A 19,971-nucleotide genomic window follows, 5' to 3' on the forward strand; every position below is an offset into this window, starting at 1 on the left:
GCTCCTGGTGGGTATGCAAAAGCAAACAACAATTTCAGGTCACAGTCTGGCAGCTTCATAAGTTAAACATTCACCTATTCTATGACTCAGGCATTATACTCTGAGTTAGTAACACAAGGCAAGTGAAAATACATACATACATATAGAATTACACACAAATGTTCTAGCACCTTTATTTACAATAGCCAAAACTGGAAATAACCCAAGTGACCATAACCAGACAAATGGATAAACAAATAGCATAAGTATAGGAAACATATTACTCAGCAATAAAAAAAATGAACTGCTTATATATGGATCACTGAAGAATCTCAAAATATTTATGAATCATGAATGAAACCAGAAAAAAAAAGTAAACATTTCATGAATAAAATCATATAAAATTCTAGAAAATACAATCTACTATAAATAAAAGTAAATGAATGGTGATCTGTGGGTGGGGGAGAGGAAGGACATTATGAAATGGCATGAGGTAAACTGGAGATGATAGACATGTTCATTATCATGATTATGATGAGGCTTTGTGGTTTTATATGTAAAAATTTATACACTTCAAATAGATACAGTATATCACATGTCAACTATACCTGAATAAAAATTTACAAAATGGTTCAAAAGAAAAATCTAGATCTCTCACTTTTTTCAGAAAATCAGGTCTGGGGAATTTCCCTGGCAGGTCCAGTGGTTCACTGCCGTGGCCTGGGTTCAATCCCCGGTCAGGGAACTAAGATCCCACAAGCCGCATGGCACAGCCAAAAAACAAAAATTAACAGACAAACAAAAATCAGGCCTGGCAATCCTATATTGCTTCTCTTTTCTGATGACCTTGGAGGAGCAGCCTTGCCTTAGTGGTAGCAAATACTGATGAGTAGTAGATTCCTTCCCACCTGAACTAACAGGAATGTTGGCTGGTCACAGAGCCACACTGTGGACTAAGGCAGCAGTCCCCAACCTTTTTGGCACCAGGGACCGGTTTCGTGGAAGACAATTTTTCAACAGAGGGGGGTTGGGGGGTGGGGTGGGGTGTGTGATGGTTCAGGCGGTAACGTGAGCAATGGGGAGCAGCAAATGAAGCTTCACTCACTAGCCCGCCACTCAGCTCCTGCTGTGCAGTCCGCTTCCTAACAGGCTGCTGATCGGTGCCAGTCCAAGGCCCGTGGGTTAGGGAACCCTGGACTAAGGGATTCCCTTTCTCTCTCTGTTTCTCTGCCTCTGTAGCAATGGCCTTTATGTGAACATCCCAGAGAGGCTATAGGAATCCAGAAAACCAATAGCTTATTTTCTTTCACAATGACCTCAGCTCCAAAAGATACACTTGCCTGGAGGTTCTGAGAATTTCTGGGCATCTGTGCCCACTGATACTGCACAGTCACAGTCAATGGAGCATTTGTTGATGCAATTTTAGAAGGGGCATACTCCATCTACTCCACTGCACTCTCCTCCACTCCAGGGTTCCTTTACCAAGATGGTTCCCCCTGGCCCTAGCCTTACAGTGGCATTATCTAGTGAACTCTGGGGATCAGGGCATGTGGTTCTTTTGCAGGATAACTGCTGAGCATTATGTGATATTTACTGTGAATAAGAAAAACAATTTGTGTTGTTATCAGAAGCACTGGGGGCTGTCATAACTTCCTGGCTCCTCAGGGTGTTTTCTGAGCCCAAAAATCCTGATACCCAGTCCACAAATTAGGACCCTAAAACCCTGCAGTCTTTCCTAGGAGACCCTGGGCAACAATGTATTTACCTTAGGCCAAAACCAGAAACAGTTATATTCTTAATCATACTAACATGTGAGACACACAAAGCATGGGACCCCCCATGAGAGCTGTGCAGTCCTTAATGTTGGTAGAGCCCAGTTGTTTTCAGATCACCTCACACAGTGAATAGAACCCCAAGACCAAAGGTGGCTTAAACATTAATGCCTTTATTATTGCAAAATGCAGAGCAATAGGAGGCATGCAGTTCCCAGCTTGGTGACTCAGAGGCTGGGAAAATCCAAGACAAGTGTCACCATAAACTAACATGTCCCTGAAAATGCAGTTCTTCCTGGCAAGTCACCAATAGAACTCAGACTGGGTCCACTGGGCCCAAACTGGGTCGGGTCCAGGCCCTACTTTGGAAATGGGAAGGGAATGAAGATCCCACAAGAGCTAAGACTACTCATTACATCCCCCACAAACAGGGATGGGACAGAAGTCAGCTTCCCTGAACATGTTGGGAGGTAACTTTTGCACATTGCGTGAACCTGCCGGGTAACACAGGTGAAATGAATTCTGCCACACTGGCAGTGACATAAAGCTAGAAAGAGCCTGGCAGGAAATAAAGTATAACAGAGCTCCTTAAAGATTCCTACATAACTGGGATTTTAGGGCAGTCTCCCCAATGCAGATTTTTGGATGTATGGGCTTTAATTCAGGTAAATGGCTCCCTCACAACTTCTCTCCTCCAGTGTAATTATACTAGAAGGAAACTGCACATACCAGCTATCTATGGCCCTTCACTAGTGTGAAGTCTCTCGTGTTGAATGAGGTTATTTTTGCAGCTGAAAATTTTTTCCAACATTCACTGCACTCAGGACCTTTTTCCAGTGTGAACTCTCTGGTGCTGAATGAGGCTGGAACTTTGGCTAAAGGATTTTCCACAGTCCCCACACTCATACGGCCTTTCTCCTGTGTGGACTCTCAGGTGTTTAACGAGGTTAGATTTGCAGCTAAACGATTTCCCACATTCACTGCACTCAATAGGCCTTTCTCCAGTGTGAACTCTCCAGTGGTTCTTGAGGTTGGAACTATGGCTAAATGATTTTCCACAGTCCCCACACTCATAGGGCCTTTCTCCTGTGTGGACTTTCCGATGTGAACTAAAGCTGGAGCTTTGCTTAAAGGATTTCCCACATTTACTGCACTCATAAGGCCTTTCTCCAGTATGAAGTCTCCTGTGGTGAATGAGGCTGGAGCTTCGGCTAAAGGATTTCCCACATTCACCGCACTGATGAGGCCGTTCTCCAGTGTGAACTCTCTGGTGGTAAATGAGGCTAAAGTTTTGGCTAAAGGATTTCCCACATTCACTGCACTCATAAGGCCTTTCTCCAGTGTGAATTCTCTGATGCTGAATGAGGTTAGATCTTTGACTAAAAGACTTCCCACATTCCCTGCACTCATAAGGTTTTTCTCCTGTGTGAACTTTCCTATGGCTATTGAGGCTATAGCTCTGGCTAAAAGATTTCCCACATTCACTGCACTTATAAGGCCTTTCTCCAGTGTGAACTCTCTGATGTATAATGAAGCTGGAAAGGTAGGTAAAGAATTTTCCACATTCATGGCATTCATAAGGCCTTTCTCCAGCGTGGACTTTCTGGTGCTGAATGAGGTTACATCTTCGGGTACAGGCTTTTCCACATTTGCTGCACTCGTAAAGCCCTTCTCTAGTGAGGACTCCTTGGGCCTCAACAAGTGTGTCTGTGCAGTTGAGGGCTTTTTTGCCTTCTCCCCAGTTCTCATGCTTTTTTCCACTGTGAAAGACAACCTCACACTCATTACTGTTGTTCGGCTTCTCCTCAGTGTGAATGACCTGTTGATGGAAAAATCCCATGCTGGCTAAGAAGTCCTTCGCAATCTCCACACATATAATGGATTTCCCTGACAAGTGGGTTGTGCAACTCTTTATATACAAGTCTCGGTCCACAGAACTTCTGATGGGTATCTTTCCAATGTGCTGCCCCTGGTACTGCTGAAGGTTGGGAGTGAAATAAAACCGTTTCCCACACGTGTATGGTTTCTGCCCAAGATGCATTCCCTGGTGCTCAGGCAAGTGCAAAATATCTCTCAAGATTGGGCCCCACATCTCAAAGGGCTGGGCCTTCTGGGGAGATGAAATTGCTTTAAGAGTCCTGATCTGTGACACTCCTTCTACAGAAATGCTCTGTTCAGGAGATGCTTCCTTATCTTCCACTTCATGCCAACAGCCTGAAAAAGTGATGGTGAAGTACATGTTAACCATATTGAGAGGGGGCAAAACAATCACAAATGTAAATAGATGCATCAAAGAATCAGGCCATGAAACTGTTCTCAGGAAAAGAAAGTTGGGGTCAGCTTGAGGAAGCAGCTGCTGTGCACCACTGGGTCCCTAAGGTCACAGGATGGTGCGGGCCTCCCCAAGCACAGGACATGAATAAAGGGTGTGGCCCAGGGGGAAAGGCATGTTCTACAGCTCATTCTTCTGTCAACGGCTTTTAGCAGGATTACATATGCTGACGACATGGGATGCTGTGCAGAAGTCCAGTCCAGTCCCAGAAAAATCTGACTGGAACAAAGGTAATGGGTGTTTAAGGATAATAAGACACGTGCACACTTTAGGACACTACAAAGTGGGAATGCACTAAGGAGGGAACAGTGTGAGGAATAAGTGAGGTAAGCAGTCCAGAGAGGTGGGGAGTAGCTCTCAGCTGGAGTAAGAATAAAAATGACTAGTAGAAATGACAAGTCAGCAAAGTGTTAAGAATGGAGAAGGGAAAGTAGAAGTGAGGTGTGGCCACTAGCAATGGCACCAAAACACAATTAAACAGGACAGGTTCTTGGTATGATTTCGACAAAGCCCTGAAGTGATGTCCTCTCTCAACTGCCATTCATCTGTGTCAGGCCTGCTCTGAGCCCATCTTGTTGAGAATGGAGTCATGTCCATCCTGTGAAGCAGAGGACATTTTCTGTAGCCCCACCTGAGGATCTGCATGAGACCAAGAGGATCCAATTCCTAAGGGAATGACAGGACAAGTCAGTAGCCAATACTGTCCCAGACAACTCAGCACACAATAGACTACCAGAAAGCTGTTTAAATACTACAAAAAAGTTCCTAAGGACAGACAGAGGTAAGAGAGCAGAAAAGTAAGAACCAGCAATGTGTCTTCCCTTCTGGACAACTATACTGGTAGAATCAATCTGATGTAACCCCTCTGCAATGCTAAACTGCTTTAATTTTGATCACTTTCAGCTCTTAGCATGGTAATGGTATTCATCCTCCAACTCCCCTAACTCTGAGCCCTGGGGCAGGCACCATGTATGTGTTCCTGGAGAAGCTTCTAGGAGCCAGGGTGGGCAATAAGGCGTCTGTCCTCCAAATATCAGAAATCTGTGCTCTTTTTGCTGCTTCTAATGATGGTAGTGCTACGGAGTTGGGCAGCCATTGTTGTAAACCACACTACCAATGTTGCAAAGGCCCTCCCCTCACTAGCTGAAGCAATTTCACAGGGGATTTAAAGGGCAGGCGTCTATTCCGTCCACCCCCCTCACACCATTTTTCTCTTAGTCCCGTTTTGATAGGCAGAAATTCAAGGACTAAGGCACTCAAAATCAATCATATATACAGGGGAATTTACAAAGTCACCATGCATATCTGGGTAAGAAAAAAACCTGAGCAGACCTTAAATTTATACCTCAGACTGATCTCCAGGATGGAGACACCCTACCAATAAACAAACAAACAGAAAGACAAACAAACAGATCCCAGCAAACCCTAGGAAGAGGGAGAACTGAATCTCAAGTTACCACAATGTAAGACACAAACACCCATTTTTCAATAACAACAAAAAAAATCACAGGACATACAAACCAACAGGAAAGCATGGCCCTTTCTAAGGAAAAAAAAAAAACCCACAAATCAATAGAAACCATCCTTCAGAAAGACCAAATGGTATACTTATTAGAGAAAAACTTGAAAACAACTAAACAACTATTTTAAAAGATGCAGAAAGAGCTAAAAGAAAATATGGGCAGGGACTTCCCTGGCGGTCCAGTGGTTAAGACCCCATGCTTCCACTACAGGGGGCATGGGTTCGATCCCTGGTTGGGGAACTAAGATCCCACGTGCCATGTGGCCAAAAAAAAAAAAAAATTTAAAAAAATATGTGGGCAAAGTTAAGAAAATGCTGCATGAGCAAAACAGAAATACCAATAAAGACATAAGAAACATAAACAAACGAAAAAGAAATATCAGAGCTGAAAAATGCAATATAACTGATTGAAAAAAAATCACTAGAGGGATTCAAAAGCAGATCTGAGCAGTGAGAAGAAACAATCGGTGAATTTGAAGACACTGCCTCTGAAGACAGAAAGAAAAAATACTGAACAGAAGCAAAGAGCATAAGGGCCTGTGGGATACCATCAGGTAGACCAACAAGCACAATGTACACATCCAGAAGTAAAACAGAGAGACAAAAAGGCAGAGACCTTATTTGAAGAAATTACAGCTGAAAACATCCCAACCTGATAAAATAAAAATATAAACATCTAAGAAGCTCAACAAACTCCAAGCAGGATAAATTCAGAGACCCATCATGCAGCACATTAGAATCAAACTGTCAAAAGCCAGAGGCAAAGAGAGAGTCTTGAAAGCAGCAAATCAGAAGCACACATCACATATAAGCAATCCCCAACAAGATTATGAAGAGATTTCTCATCAGAAACCACACAGGTCATAAGGCAGTGGGTTGATATATTCCAAGTATTGAAGGGGAAAAAAAATCTGTCAACCAAGAATTCTATATCAAGAAAAACTGTCCTTCAAAACTGAGGGGAAAATTAAAACATCACAGATAAACCAAAGCTGAGGGAGTTATTAGATGTGTCCTGCAAAAAATGAAATATTCTTTACAATATTATAATATATATAAAATTTTAATATTAACAAATAATATTAAATGTTAAAGGGACTCCTGGTTGAAATGAAAGAACACTAGTTAGTAAACAAAGAACAAAGGTCTCAGATAAAAGTAAATACATAGACAATTATAAAAGCACTTTTATAATAACTTGAGTTTATAACTCCACTTTTTGTTTTCCATAATATTTAAGAGATTAATGCATAAAAAACAATTACTGGTCTAAGTTTCTGAATACACAACATATAAAGATGTAATTTTGCAACATCAATAACTGAAAGGGGAGGGGACCAAGCTATATAGAAGCAGAGCATTTTGTTAAAATATTGGTTTTTTTAAATTAATTTTTATTGGCATATACTTGATTTACAATGTTGTATTAGTTTCTGCTGTACAACAAAGTGAATCAGTTATACATATACATAAATCCACTCTTTTTTAGATTTTTTCCCATATAAGTATATATAGTACTGAGTAGAGTTCCCTGTGCTATACAGTGAGTTATTATTAGTTATCTATTGCATATATTGTAGTGTGTATACATCAATCCCAATTTCCCAATTTATCCCTCCACCCCCTTTCACCCTTGTTAAAATATCATTGAAGCTAAAAGGGTATAAATTCAAATAATGTGTTATAATTTTAGCATGGTAAATGTAATTTCCATGGTAACCAAAAAGAAAAAAATAGCTATAGAAAGTACACAAAGGAAACGACAAAAAATTTAAACATTTTACTACCAAAAAATCAGTGGCACACAAAAACAGTAATGAGGAAACGAGGGACAAAAGAGACCAAAAGACGTGTAGAAAACAAATAGCAAAATGACAGAATTCCCCCCTCATTAGTAATTATTCTAAATGTCAATGGAATAAAATTTCTGAGCAAAAGAGAAATTGGCAGAATGGATAAAAGAACATAATCCAACTATTTGCTTTCTACAAGATACAACTTGCCAGGATGGTTCAACATAAAAAATTCAGGGATTTCCCTGGTGTTCCAGTGGTTAAGAATCCACCTTCCAACGCAGGGGACGCAGGTTCGATCCCTGGTCAGGGAACTAAGATCCTACATGCCGCGGGGCAACTAAAGCCCTCGAGCCACAACTACTGAGCCTGCACGCCACAATGAAGCACGCACCACAATGAAAGATCACATATGCTGCAAGGAAGATCCTGCGTGCTGCAACTAAATATTTTAAAAAGATACAAAATTCAGTGTAATATATCACATTAACAGAATGAGGAAAAAATCATACCACCTCAATCAATGCACAAAAACCACATGACAAAATTTAATACCCTTTCATGATGAAAATACTCAACAAACTATCAATAGAAGGAAACTAGTTTAACATAATAAAAGCAAAGGATTTAAAATCCATGACAAATATTATACTCAACAGTGAAAGACTAAAAAGTATTCCTACAATATCAGAAACAAGAAAAGGACACCAGCTTCTGCCACTACTATTCAACATAGTACTGGAAATTCTAGACAGAGCATTAGGCAGCAAAGACAAAAGGCATCCATAGCTCATGAAATTTTAAAGATTCCACCACAAAACTGTTAGAATAAATGAATTCAGCAAAGGAAGAGGATACAAATTAAACAGCTGTGGGAATTCCCTGGAGGTCCAGTGGTTAGGACTCAGCGCTTTCACTGCCAAGGCCTGGGTTCACTCCCTGGTCCGGAATCAAGATCCTCCAAGCCAGGCAGTGTGGAAAAAAAAGAATTAAGCAGTTGTTTTTTTTTTTTTTTCCTCCCAGCAACAGAGACATCAACGGTTTAATGGATGGGGGAGCTTACAAATCTGAAGCAAGGTCCTGAAGTGACACCCCACCCTGTACGGCGGACAATGGGCAGGACATGACAGCAGTCTTCGCTCCCAGGGGGAACGGAAGATTACCAGCTATAGCGGAACTGGCATCAGGTGGGCTCATTAGTTACCAGGGAAACCAGTAGAGGGGCAAACCCCTCACCACCCCTTTGATAAGAATGATCACTAGCTGGGGCCTGGGGCAAGTGAGTAGGAAGGTCAGTCATGTGCATAGGGTATAGATGAAGCAGGCACTGGTCGGGCAGGGGATGTACAGAGAGCAAGAGAACAGCCATCTTGAGTGGCCTGACCATACACTCTACCCCTACACACACTGCACGACCCTTACAATCTTGGTCTACCCTCTTACGCGATATCCCTGGGGTCAAGTATGTAGGGGGCACTGCAACCAGATACCACAAATACAATACAGACAGCAGCAGCCTCAGAGTATCAAGATACCTACTATGCTCAGAAGAGTCATTTGCCAGGATGTGGGCAAATTTTGGAGCCAAGAGCTTACCAGGTCGATGGAAAGAGAGTCAATAGTAGGAGTGCCCTGTCCAGTTATCAGGAAGGTAAGGCCACCCCGGGTTTTCACAAACCCAGAGCTACCCCCATAGGGAGGTCCGGATTTTAAAGAAACATTCTGGTGGCCTAGCCAAGGGTCAGCAGTCACACTACAGATCTGTCTTTCCATGCTAGGTTGAGTGCCATTAAGAGTGGACCCATTAGGTCCTTCCAAAGAAAAAACAGTTAATCCCACTAGTTGGACTTGTGTGTCCAGAAGCCAGCCTATTCCATTCCACACAGCATAGCCAAGGGAGGCTCATGGGCAGTCAGTTGTATAGTAACGTTTACCAACAGGGGTCCTTCTTCTTCTTCTTCTTTTTTTTTTTTTTTTTTAATTTTTGGCTGTGCCACAAAGCATGCGAGATCTTAGTTCAACAGGGCTCCTTTTGATGTACTGGCATGCGGGGCAGGAATATGGTGAGAGTCTTTCTCCCACATTGTCAGTAGTCCCCACATAGTCATAGTAGCCAGGTCAATTTTTCATGGAAGTCCAGAGAAGGTTGACAATGGCATCTTAGACTCACTTCGCAGTGAGGCCAGTGTTGCTGCTCAGTCGTGGAATAGATTTCCTCTTTCAGGCTAGAGATGAAATTTAAGACATCTAACAGGCACAGCACAGGGGAGATTATGACAATTAAGCAAAACACAAGCAGTAACCACATTCTGAGATAACACACCTGCCTGTGGTTTTTCTCCTAGTCTGTGTAACAGTTCAAAAACTCAACTTTCAATAACACAAGAACGTGACTAAAATCATGTATACAATGGCCCCTTAGTTTCACCTTGGATGTCTGAACAAGTTACTCCATTTTGACTTTCAAATCCATTCCCTTCCTCAACGGCCAAAGCAGGTGTACAATGCACGTCTGAAAGACCACAAATAGGCTGCTCTGGTCAGTAAAATTTAAGTTAAGCCAGAATGACTTCCCTATACCTCAACACATGGAGATTTTTCCATCATTTCCCCTTCTGACTGCAAATCTCTCAGTAGAAAGCACTGATGACTAAAATATCCGTCCCTCTTTGCTGGGGTGCTGGCTCCTACCCCAGGTTCAGATCATGTCCCTCGGTGCTGGGCCTCCTTTATATTTGCCTAGTCATACAAGGTGGGGGAAAACCAATCAGATCTCATGAACAGGCTCAGAGGAATGTTAATGGGCAAACACTTTATAGGCCACATATTTCTTTCCTTCTTTTTTTTAATAAATTTATTTATTTATTTATTTATTTTTGGCTGCATTGGGTATTTGTTGCTGCACACGGGCTTTCTCTAGTTGCAGCGAGCGGGGGCTACTCTTCACTGTGGTGCGTGGGCTTCTCATTGTGGTGGCTTCTCTTGTTGCAGAGCACAGGCTCTAGGCACGTGGGCTTCAGTAGTTGTGGCTCGCGGGCTCTAGAGCGCAGGCTCAGTAGTTGTGGTGCATGGGTTTAGTTGTTCCGTGGTATGTGGGATCTTCCTGGTCCAGGGCTCGAACCCGTGTCCCCTGCACTGGCAGGCGGATTCTTAACCACTGTGCCACCAGGGAAGCCCTAGACCATATATTTCTTATACCCAATTGTCACACAAGCATTGTACATGTGCTTTTAGTAGCAGACTTAAAGCAAGCAGTGTCACACTTCATGTGACACACTGTCACACTGTCACACACTCTGTGACAATTTCACTAGATAATTTTCTTTCCATCCAGAACATCAGGGCAAAAGTACGGCTAACACAATAACTTTCATAAATACAAACCTCAATTAACAGAACTAGAATTTAATATCCACTAAAACATAGCCTTTTTTCTCCTTGAAATTACCCTCATCTCCACCAAACACAGCCAAATCGAAACTAATTTGTTTGCAAAACAAGTGTGGTCAATTGACCACCTAGGCTCCTCCAAACTGGTTGTGGTGGAATTCCTCAGAAGGAGTGTCAGACCGAATTCCCAAAAGGCCTCTCAAGGCCAGGAAAGCCATGCCAAAGGCCTACCACCAGATTATGCCTTGGTGGATTTTTCTCTTCTAGAAATCCCCAAAATATTGAGATTCCTGCACATGCCAGGAGCCAGCCTTTTCCATTCCCCTGATAAGGCTGCTCGGAACCCAAGAGTCCCCAGTTTCTGGAGGCACCAGGCAAAGAGAAAAGAAAAATGTTTCAATTCTACGCACAGGTGTAGTTTACCCAATTGCTGTAAGTCATAACTAACTTCAGGGGAAGGGCTTCCCTCCACACGTATGAAGCAAGGTCCTGGATCGACACCCCACCATGTGTGGCAGACAGCGGGCAGGACGTGGCAGCAGTTTTCCACAGTTGTATTTCTACACACTAACAATGAACAATCTGAACAGGAAACTAAGAAAAAACTCCACTTATAAAAGTATCTATCAAAAGAATAAAATGCTTAGAAATAAACTTAACTAAGGAAGTAAGACTTGTACACTAAAAAGTATAAAACACTGCCAAAAAAAAAAATTAGACAGTGAATGGAAAGACTTCTATGCTCATAAATTGGAAAACTTAATATTCTGAAGATGTCGATATGACCCCCAAGCCATCTACAGACTCAATGCAATCCCTATCAAAATTCCAATGACGTTTTCTGCAGTAATAGAAAAATTCATCCTAAAATTCATATGCAATCTCAAGTGACAGCAAATAGCCAAAACAATCTTGAAAAAGAAGAACAAAGTTGGAGGAGTCACAACTCTAAATCTCAAGTATCAGTGTGAAGCTACAGTAATCAAAACCGTGTGATACTGGAATCAAGGCAGACATACAGACCAATGGCACAGAATAAAGAGCTCAGAAATAAATTCTCACATATATGGTTAAATGGTTTTCAAAAAGGAGGCCAAGACCATTCGACAGGGAAGGACAGGTTTTTCAATACATGATGCTGGGAGAACTGAATACCACATGCTTAAGAATGAAATTAGATGGATACCAGGTACATAAATTAACTCAAAATGGATCAAAGATCTAAACTTAAGAGCTACAAATATAAAACTCTTCAAAGAAAACAGAGGAAAAGCTTCATGACATTGCATTTGGCAATGATTCCTTGGAAACAAAATCAAAGGCACAAGGAACAAAAGGAAAACAAACTGGACTTCATCAAAATGAAAAACTTTGGTACATCAAACGATGCTAAGAACATAGTAAAAAGGCAACTTACAGAATGGGAGATAATGTTTGCAAGTCACATATCTGATAAAAAATTAATATCCAGGATATATAGAGAATTCCTAAAATTCAAAAACAAAAACATCAAGCAACTTGATTCAAAAATCGGGAAAAGACTTCAACAGACAGTACTCCAACGAAGATATACAAAAGGGTAATAAGCACACAAAAAGATGCTCAACATCACCAGCTGTTAGGGAAATGCAAATCAAAACACTATGATACCGGGACTTCCCTGGTGGTGCAGTGGTTAAGAATCTGCCTGCCAATGCAGGGGACACGGATGCAATCCCTGATCCGGCAAGATCCCACATGCTGCAAAGCAACTAAGCCTGTACTCCACAACTATTGAGCTTGGGCTCTAGAGCCCGCAAGCCACAACTACTGAGCCCACATGCCACAACTACTGAAGCCCGTGCACCTAGAGCCCATGCTCTGCAATAAGAGAAGCCACCGCAATGAGAAGCCCGCGTACCACAACAAAGAGTAGTCCCCACTCGCCACAACTAGAGAAAGCCCGCGCCCAGCAACGAAGACAAAACGCAGCCAAAAATAAATAAATAAATGAACATATCTGCTTTAAAAAAACAAAAACAAAACAAACAAAACACCCCACTATGCTACCACTTCACACCAATTAGGATGGTTATCACCCACAAAAAACAGAAGTGTCGGCAAGGATGGGAGAAACTAGAACCTTTGTGCAGCTGTAATTTTAATTCTATTAAAAATAGATTTATCATAAGATGAAGCAATTCCAATTTTCCGTATATACCCAAAAGAATTGAAGCAGGGACACTAAATATCTGCACACCCATGTTCATAACAGCATTATACACAAGAGCCAAAAGGTAGAAGCACTCAAGTGTCCACCGATGGAATAATAGTAAACAAAATGTGGTACATTCATAAAATACAATATTATTCAGCCTTAAAAAGAAAGGAAATTCTGACACATACTACAACACAGATAAACCTTTAAGATATTGTGCTAAGTCAAAAAAGCCAGACCAAAAAAAAACAACTGCTGATGATTCCACCAATATGAGACACTCAGAATAGTCAAATTCAGATACAGAAAGTAGAATGGTGGTTGTCAGTAGATGGGGGAAGTTACCGATTAAGGGGAACAGAGTTGAAGTTTACAAGAAGAAAAACTTCTGTGGATGCATGATTGTGATGGTTGCGCAATGAGAATTACTAAATGCCACTTAGAAGTGGTAAATATTTTGTTTTGCAAAATTGCCACAACTAAAATAAAGTAAAAAGAATCTTAGCAAAGGAACTTTCAAGAACATTTGTGTAACTAGTGACTATATAAGTGACTACACTTCCAGGCACAGTCAGGAACAAATAAATGTGAGGTACAGGAAGGGAGCAATACTAGGGTGCCATGGAACCAGACAGTCACCCAGCGAGAGAGAGGGCATGACAGGTGGGATCCATTACGCTGACCTAAAGAACAGCGATACCAAATCCTTCCCTGTAAGGCCTTTGGCGCAGTAGGCGCTGGAGTGATAAGGATGAGAAGTAGGCATGCACTCAGCTCACCCCTTGAACCACAGCACATACCCAGGCAACTGGGGAAGGAAGCAGTGCCCATGGTTTAGATGGAGACATACCTGACCCTGGAGAAAAGAGAAAGGCCAAGCCTTGCCCAGGGCATAGGGGCAGGTGTAACAGCTTACCCAAGGAAGATGTAAGTGCAAAATTCTCCAGCATCACATCGTGGTACAGGCATCTCTGAGCCTCATCAAGGAGAGCCCATTCCTCCCAGGAGAAATACAGGGCCACATCCTCAAAGGTCACACTTCCCTGCCAGGATAGAGACAGATGAAATCATCAACAGCCTCACTCCGGAAGACCCACAATCTATCTCCTCACACATCTACCCCATGTCCATCCTCCTTCTAAGATCTCAGAGGAGATTCCAGACTCTGGTGCCACTGGTGTCTGCTGTCTTCTCATGCTCCCATTAACCACTGTGTTCACTCTGCTGTCCACTCTGCAACCAGACGGAGCCTGTTAAGACCTAGATGCGAACACCTCCCTCATCTGATCCAGACCTCCCACTGCCTGCAGAACAGATGCCTAACCTCACAGGCAATCACTCCAAGTCTGACTCTTACTCCCCACACCCAGTTTGTTCTCACCAGAAAGGAAGGAGACCTGCAATTCCCTGAACCAGCTTAGCCTCACCTCCAAGCACTTCCCGTTTTTGTGATAAGCTTCCACATCTCTTTCCATTGGTGGCCTGAAATGGGAACCCCTCCATCAAACCCCTGGACTCAACTCAGGACCCTGAGCTAGGATTCTCTAAGGTCCCCACACCCAAGGGCTGGGAAAATGGCAGGTGACAAGTCTCATGACACCACAAATTTGGAGAAAATAGGGGTTGGGACCAGTGAGGGAGGACGAAACCACCACTTACCTGACTAGGTTCCAAAAGCACTTCTGCAGCCATGGAAACCTGTGGGAAGAGGCAGGTCTTAGAGGGATGTGAGCATGGCATCCTTCCAGGGGCTCAGGCCTTCCCTGAACCCCTGGGGGTCACCAGAGTCAGGTAATCTCGGGCCGACCATCTAACCTCTGCATTGACTCTCAGCAGTTTTGTGTCCTTGGGGGAAAAAACCCTTAACACCCTCTGCCTCAATGTCCTCAGCAGCCCTACAATTTGTGCTTCCACTGAACAGACTCTGGGGATCTTTTCAAACTTAACTTAGATCATGTCTCTTTTCCGCAAAAATTTCCATGGCTCCAAGAGCCCCAAGAAGGAAGGTACAGCTCCTCAGCCTGTCACTGCAGGTGCGACTCTACCCACACTTTGTTCCCTGCAGAAGCAACACGGACCCCAAGTTTCCCCAATCCTCCCGGCTCAATCCGACCTCCCAGCCTTTGCACCTGCCGGTCCGTCCGCCTGTGACCCTCTGCCACGCGCCATCACACCGTCTGTCAGAAACAGGACCCCACCCACGGCCGCCTCACCGTCCTGGACACCGGGGCCTGGGCTGCGGGCACGAGAGCAGGCGCCCCGCACTCGGGGCTTTAGTGTCTGGTGGGGTGAGGGCGGTGAGGGCGGTGAGGGCCGGGAGGACGAGCGTTTACCTGAGGCGGGTCCCTCGGTGCCGCCGCCGCCGCCGCCACCTGAGCCACAAGCCGGGGCAGAGAGGGGACAGCCGAGCGTCCCGAACGGACCGGGCACCAACGTCTCCAGACCGGCCCCGCAAGCGGCGATGTGCCCGACTATAGAACCGCCTCTAGTCACTGGGGACAAAGCCTCTTCCCGCGCTTCCTCTGTCTGTCACCTCAATGCCGACTCTGCGCTCTCTGCCTCCTGACCCCGAGGACCGCCAAAATGACCGCCACAAAATACCGGAAGTCCCGCCTTCGCCCAGTGCGCCCTCACGGAAATGCCGAAAGTCTGGCTGTTCATTGGGTGTTCGTCGCTGCCGCTCAGCTCATAGCTTTCTGGGTAATGGAGTTCCCGCCGCCACACAGGCCCGCAGGAGCGGCGCCTTAGCTGGACTCTCCCAGGGAAAGGGTCAAGCAATGCCCCGGGGCTGCTCAGAACTGACGGCCTTGTTCTTCTAGGTCGGAGAGAAGCTTCGCTTCCTCTTAAAGGGGCGAAGGCCAATTTCTGGGGGGTCCGAAGTGCATTTAGAAATCCTTCAATGCCATTAGACATATATACACTACCAAATGTAAAATAGATAGCTAGTGGGAAGCAGCCGCATAGCACCTGGAGATTACCTCGGTGCTTTGTGACCACCTAGAGGGGTGGGATAGGGAGGGTGGGAGGGAGGGAGATGCAAGAGGGAAGAGATATGGGAACATATGTATATGTATAACTGATTCACTTTGTTATAAAGCAGAAACTAACACACCATTGTAAAGCAATTATACTCCAATAAAGATGTTTTAAAAAAAAAGAAAAAAAAGAAATCCTTCAATGCTATTGATCTCTGAAGTGTTTAGATATTCGGATTCCATGCGAACATTGTCTGGTAGATGCGAACATTGTCTGGTAGATGCAAGTGATTATACATTCTTATTATCCTGTAAATGCACGCAGACTGAGGCATTAAAGTCATTTTATATATACCCCAAAGTCAAAATTATAATTGAGGTAAATTAATTCAGATATATCTAGTTTCTATTCCTGTCCCTCCACATTGTTTAATCTCTGCCCCTCTATATCATTACTTATTGAAGGTTATAGTTCATTCTTTGTTTTTAATGTAATTGTATAGATAGATAGGTAGAGAGAAAATGTGTATTTATCTACATTATTTATATTCTTATTCCTTCACAATCATAAGAATAATTGTAGAATTACAATTCTATAATTGTAGAATTGGAAAAAAGTTCTTTTGAGGTGGATTACCTCATCTTCCTTTGAGAACTGGAGAAGGCCCATGTGACAGATGGTCCCATTGGTACCGACCAGACAATTCCACACTTACTGCTTCTGATTACATTTCTGGGGAAGGTTGTAACTGCAGCTATGTTAGGTATTAAGTCTTGGTGTTAGCACGAGTGACTCCACTTAGAGGCTGTTGTTTCTGGTTTAGCAAAGTGAAAAGTCTGATAATTCTATCTTGTGGAGAAAAGCAATGTTTATGCCATGGTAACTTTTCTGAATTCTGTCTGCACATGAATGCATCGCTCTGTGTTTGCCTGTGTATTCATATATATATATATTCCTATTTTTTTGTTTGTTTAGTAAAAGGGATTCATAATTTGTGTATAGATATGTTGTTTGCTCACTTAACAAGAGTTATTCTTATTTACTATTATATCGCCAATTCTAGCAGAATAATTTGGACTGACAATCATGTAATTTAAGAAATTAAAAATACAAATTACTATTGATCCAACTGGAGAAATCAGAAGACTTATAGCTGTTTGAGCTAGATTAGGAAACTTTTTTTCCTGGTTCAGAAATCACGGAAGAACTTAGAGACATGGGTGTCACTGCTGATGAACACAAAGGAAAGCAGGGAAAATGATGCTATTAGCACAGAGGTGTCCCTTAGCCACTGCTTTGGATTCACAATAAGAGTAATGCAAAGACTCAAAATGGAAGAGAGACAATAAACGTAGACAAAGGAGCTCACTATAATCAGGGTGGTGCGTGTGGCTCTAGCCTCATGGGAAGGTCTGGGGGAGAGTCTGTTGCTGTGAATGTGTTGGACTTGTTGCTTGTGCCTGTGAAGGAAAAGGACCATGTACCCACTAGTCCAGATCATGAAGCCCAAACATATAACATCCATGTAAGATAATATAACTGCATGTAATAAGCTGATAAATTTATCAGGCATGAGTGAGGAATGGTATCCATAATTTGTTTTTACACTTATATTTTTGCTACTTCTTGGACCAATTACTCTAATAGGAATGCAGACATTTAGCAAGAGTTGTAGGATCCAGAACAGAAAACTACAGAAGCCAATACACTTTGTGGATCGAATTCTGAAGTACACCCACAAAGAGGTTCTGGGGCAAAACTTAATGGCCTAGAAACCACTCAGAAGGCTGGTAGTGCTGAGAGAAACCCCTCTGGCCACTTTGTGTAAATAGAAGACAAGTTTACATCCAGCATCATCCAGGAAATATTTCAATCCAAAAGCTGCCATTGTCTGTGGGATCCGTCTGGAGAAGAGAGACAAGCTGTTGGCTAAGGCCAGTGGTTGACAATCTGATCTGTGGATCTCAACTCCTATCCAGTCAACAAAGTGAAGTTTAAATGACAAAGGAAGGAGGATTTTCCCAGGATCCCATCTCCAGTCTGAGTGAGGAAGATGATTTCCATTTCCAGGTTGGCATTCCCTTACTTTCTTCTTCTTTTTTTTTTTTTTTTAATTTATGTTTGGCTGCGTTGGGTCTTCGGCAGGCTTTCTCCAGTTGTAGTGAGCGGGGGCTATTCTTTGCTGTGGTGTGCGGGCTTCTCATTGCGGTGGCTTCTCTTGTTGCAGAACATGGGCTCTAGGCGCGCGGGCTTCAGTAGTTGTGGCACGCGGGCTCAGTAGTGTGGCACATGGGCTTAGTTGCTCCACGGCATGTGGGATATTCCTGGACCAGGGCTCGAACCTGTGTCCCCTGCATTGGCAGGTGGATTCTTAACTACTGCGCCACCAGGGAAGTCCAACCCTTCACTTTCGTATCTAGGAGATATTGATTTTAATTTGAGATAGAAATAAATGAATAAATGCTAGAAAGATAAATGAACATAAATGTGTCACCTTCTTCTGCTCAGCTGTATCTACTGCTGAACATAGCACATGATTTCCTCTCTTTTGGTAACACATTTGCTTACTTTAACTGGATTATAGCAGTACATACTTATGGGTGCAGTGGTTATTAATTAAGGTCTTATGATGGAATTCATCCAAGTGTTCATATGAGGGGGTATTTGAATAAAGGATGCACCATTCACACAACATATTTTCCTACAGCCATGAACTGAATGAAGATCATTTTCCTCCATATATGATATTACCTTCAGGATTTATTCTTAAGTGAGAAAAGGCAAGTGGGTTAGGAGATGTTTAGTATTCTACAATTATTCTTATGATTGTGAAGGAATAAGAATATAAATAATGTAGATAAATACACATTTTCTCTCTACCTATCTATCTATACAATTACATTAAAAACAATTAAAGAATGAACTATAACCTTCAATAAATAATGATATAGAGGGGCAGAGATGAAACAATGTGGAGGGACAGGAATAGAAACTAGATATATCTGAATTAATTTACCTCAATTATAATTTTGACTTTGGGGTAAATTTAAATATTTCACTTATTTATTAAACTATATTATATCAAAATGAAATTAAAACAATCAATCAAATTTACTGACAAAAGTAAAACAAATATATAAATCTCATTGTGTAATAAAGTCGTAGTCTATCCATACAAAATAGTAATACTTAAAGTACTTTTTTATTTTTGGCCTCACTGCACAGCTTTCAGGATCTTAGTTCCCCGACCAGGGATCCAACCTGGGCCCCCGGCAGTGGAAGCACAGAGTCCTGACCACAGGACCTCCAGGGAATTCCCCAAGTACATTTTTAAAAACAGTTTGGACTATACATTTGTACTGAAACATAGCTATGCAAAATCCCTATGGAGATTTAAAAAATTTACTCATGTTTATATTTCAAGAAAATATTTATATTTAAAATTAATAAGTACATTATACAAGAGATTTGTCACAGTTTGATCAAAAGTTAGAAAAAATGAAAGGAAACAATTTAAGTAAAAATTATATCATTTTAAACTTGATTGGAAGAATGAACTTAAACTTGATCTATATTTGTTTAAATCATATATGTATATTCTATCTCCTCTCATTAAAGGGATCTACAGATGATAGCCCTGTCCTGAGTAATTACCATCCAAATTACTCAGGCTGTGTTCTCCAAATGCACTTTCTCATGAAAGAAAATAGCATCTTTAAAAAAATTGCCAATTCCAGATCTAGTGCAGGAAATGTTCAAGACGGAACATCTATTCAATCCAGGACGCAAGGACAGTCTACCACACAACTGGGGTCATGTAAGAATGAGGATGCCACAGGATTCAACTTGAAAAGCATCCCCCTCCACAGTCATGATACAAATTAAATCTCAAAGAAAATTACCTGGACAAGTTTTAAACGCATCAAGTACTTTAAGTAACCACATGCTCGTAATGCTACAAAGCCAGAGTCAGAAGCCTTTCAGAAAGTTAAGGAATTGACTAGTTATTC

The 19,971-nt window shown here is 42.4% G+C and overlaps 2 protein-coding genes across 2 annotated transcripts; both read right to left on the reverse strand.

The window, feature by feature from the left end:
- Positions 1-430: 430 nt before the first annotated feature.
- On the reverse strand, positions 431-15,558 carry LOC137753616 (zinc finger protein 211-like). Its single transcript, XM_068528901.1, has 4 exons — positions 15,319-15,558; positions 14,645-14,683; positions 13,902-14,028; positions 431-3,965 (listed from the first exon to the last, which is right to left on the reverse strand). Exons 2-4 carry the CDS (start codon positions 14,675-14,677, stop codon positions 2,572-2,574), a joined length of 1,554 nt encoding a protein of 517 aa, XP_068385002.1. The 5' UTR covers positions 14,678-14,683; positions 15,319-15,558; the 3' UTR covers positions 431-2,571.
- Positions 15,559-17,150: 1,592 nt separating this feature from the next.
- LOC137752525 (vomeronasal type-1 receptor 1-like) lies at positions 17,151-18,040 on the reverse strand (the record flags this gene model as incomplete). Its single annotated transcript, XM_068527201.1, is given in 2 exon segments — positions 17,151-17,902; positions 17,905-18,040. Coding segments are annotated over 2 exon segments (888 nt in total), but the record flags the coding sequence as incomplete, so codon positions are not given.
- Positions 18,041-19,971: the final 1,931 nt, after the last annotated feature.

Source organism: Eschrichtius robustus, chromosome 19 (genome assembly GCF_028021215.1).
Source record: "Eschrichtius robustus isolate mEscRob2 chromosome 19, mEscRob2.pri, whole genome shotgun sequence".
In the NCBI taxonomy this organism is placed as follows: Eukaryota; Metazoa; Chordata; class Mammalia; order Artiodactyla; family Eschrichtiidae; genus Eschrichtius; species Eschrichtius robustus.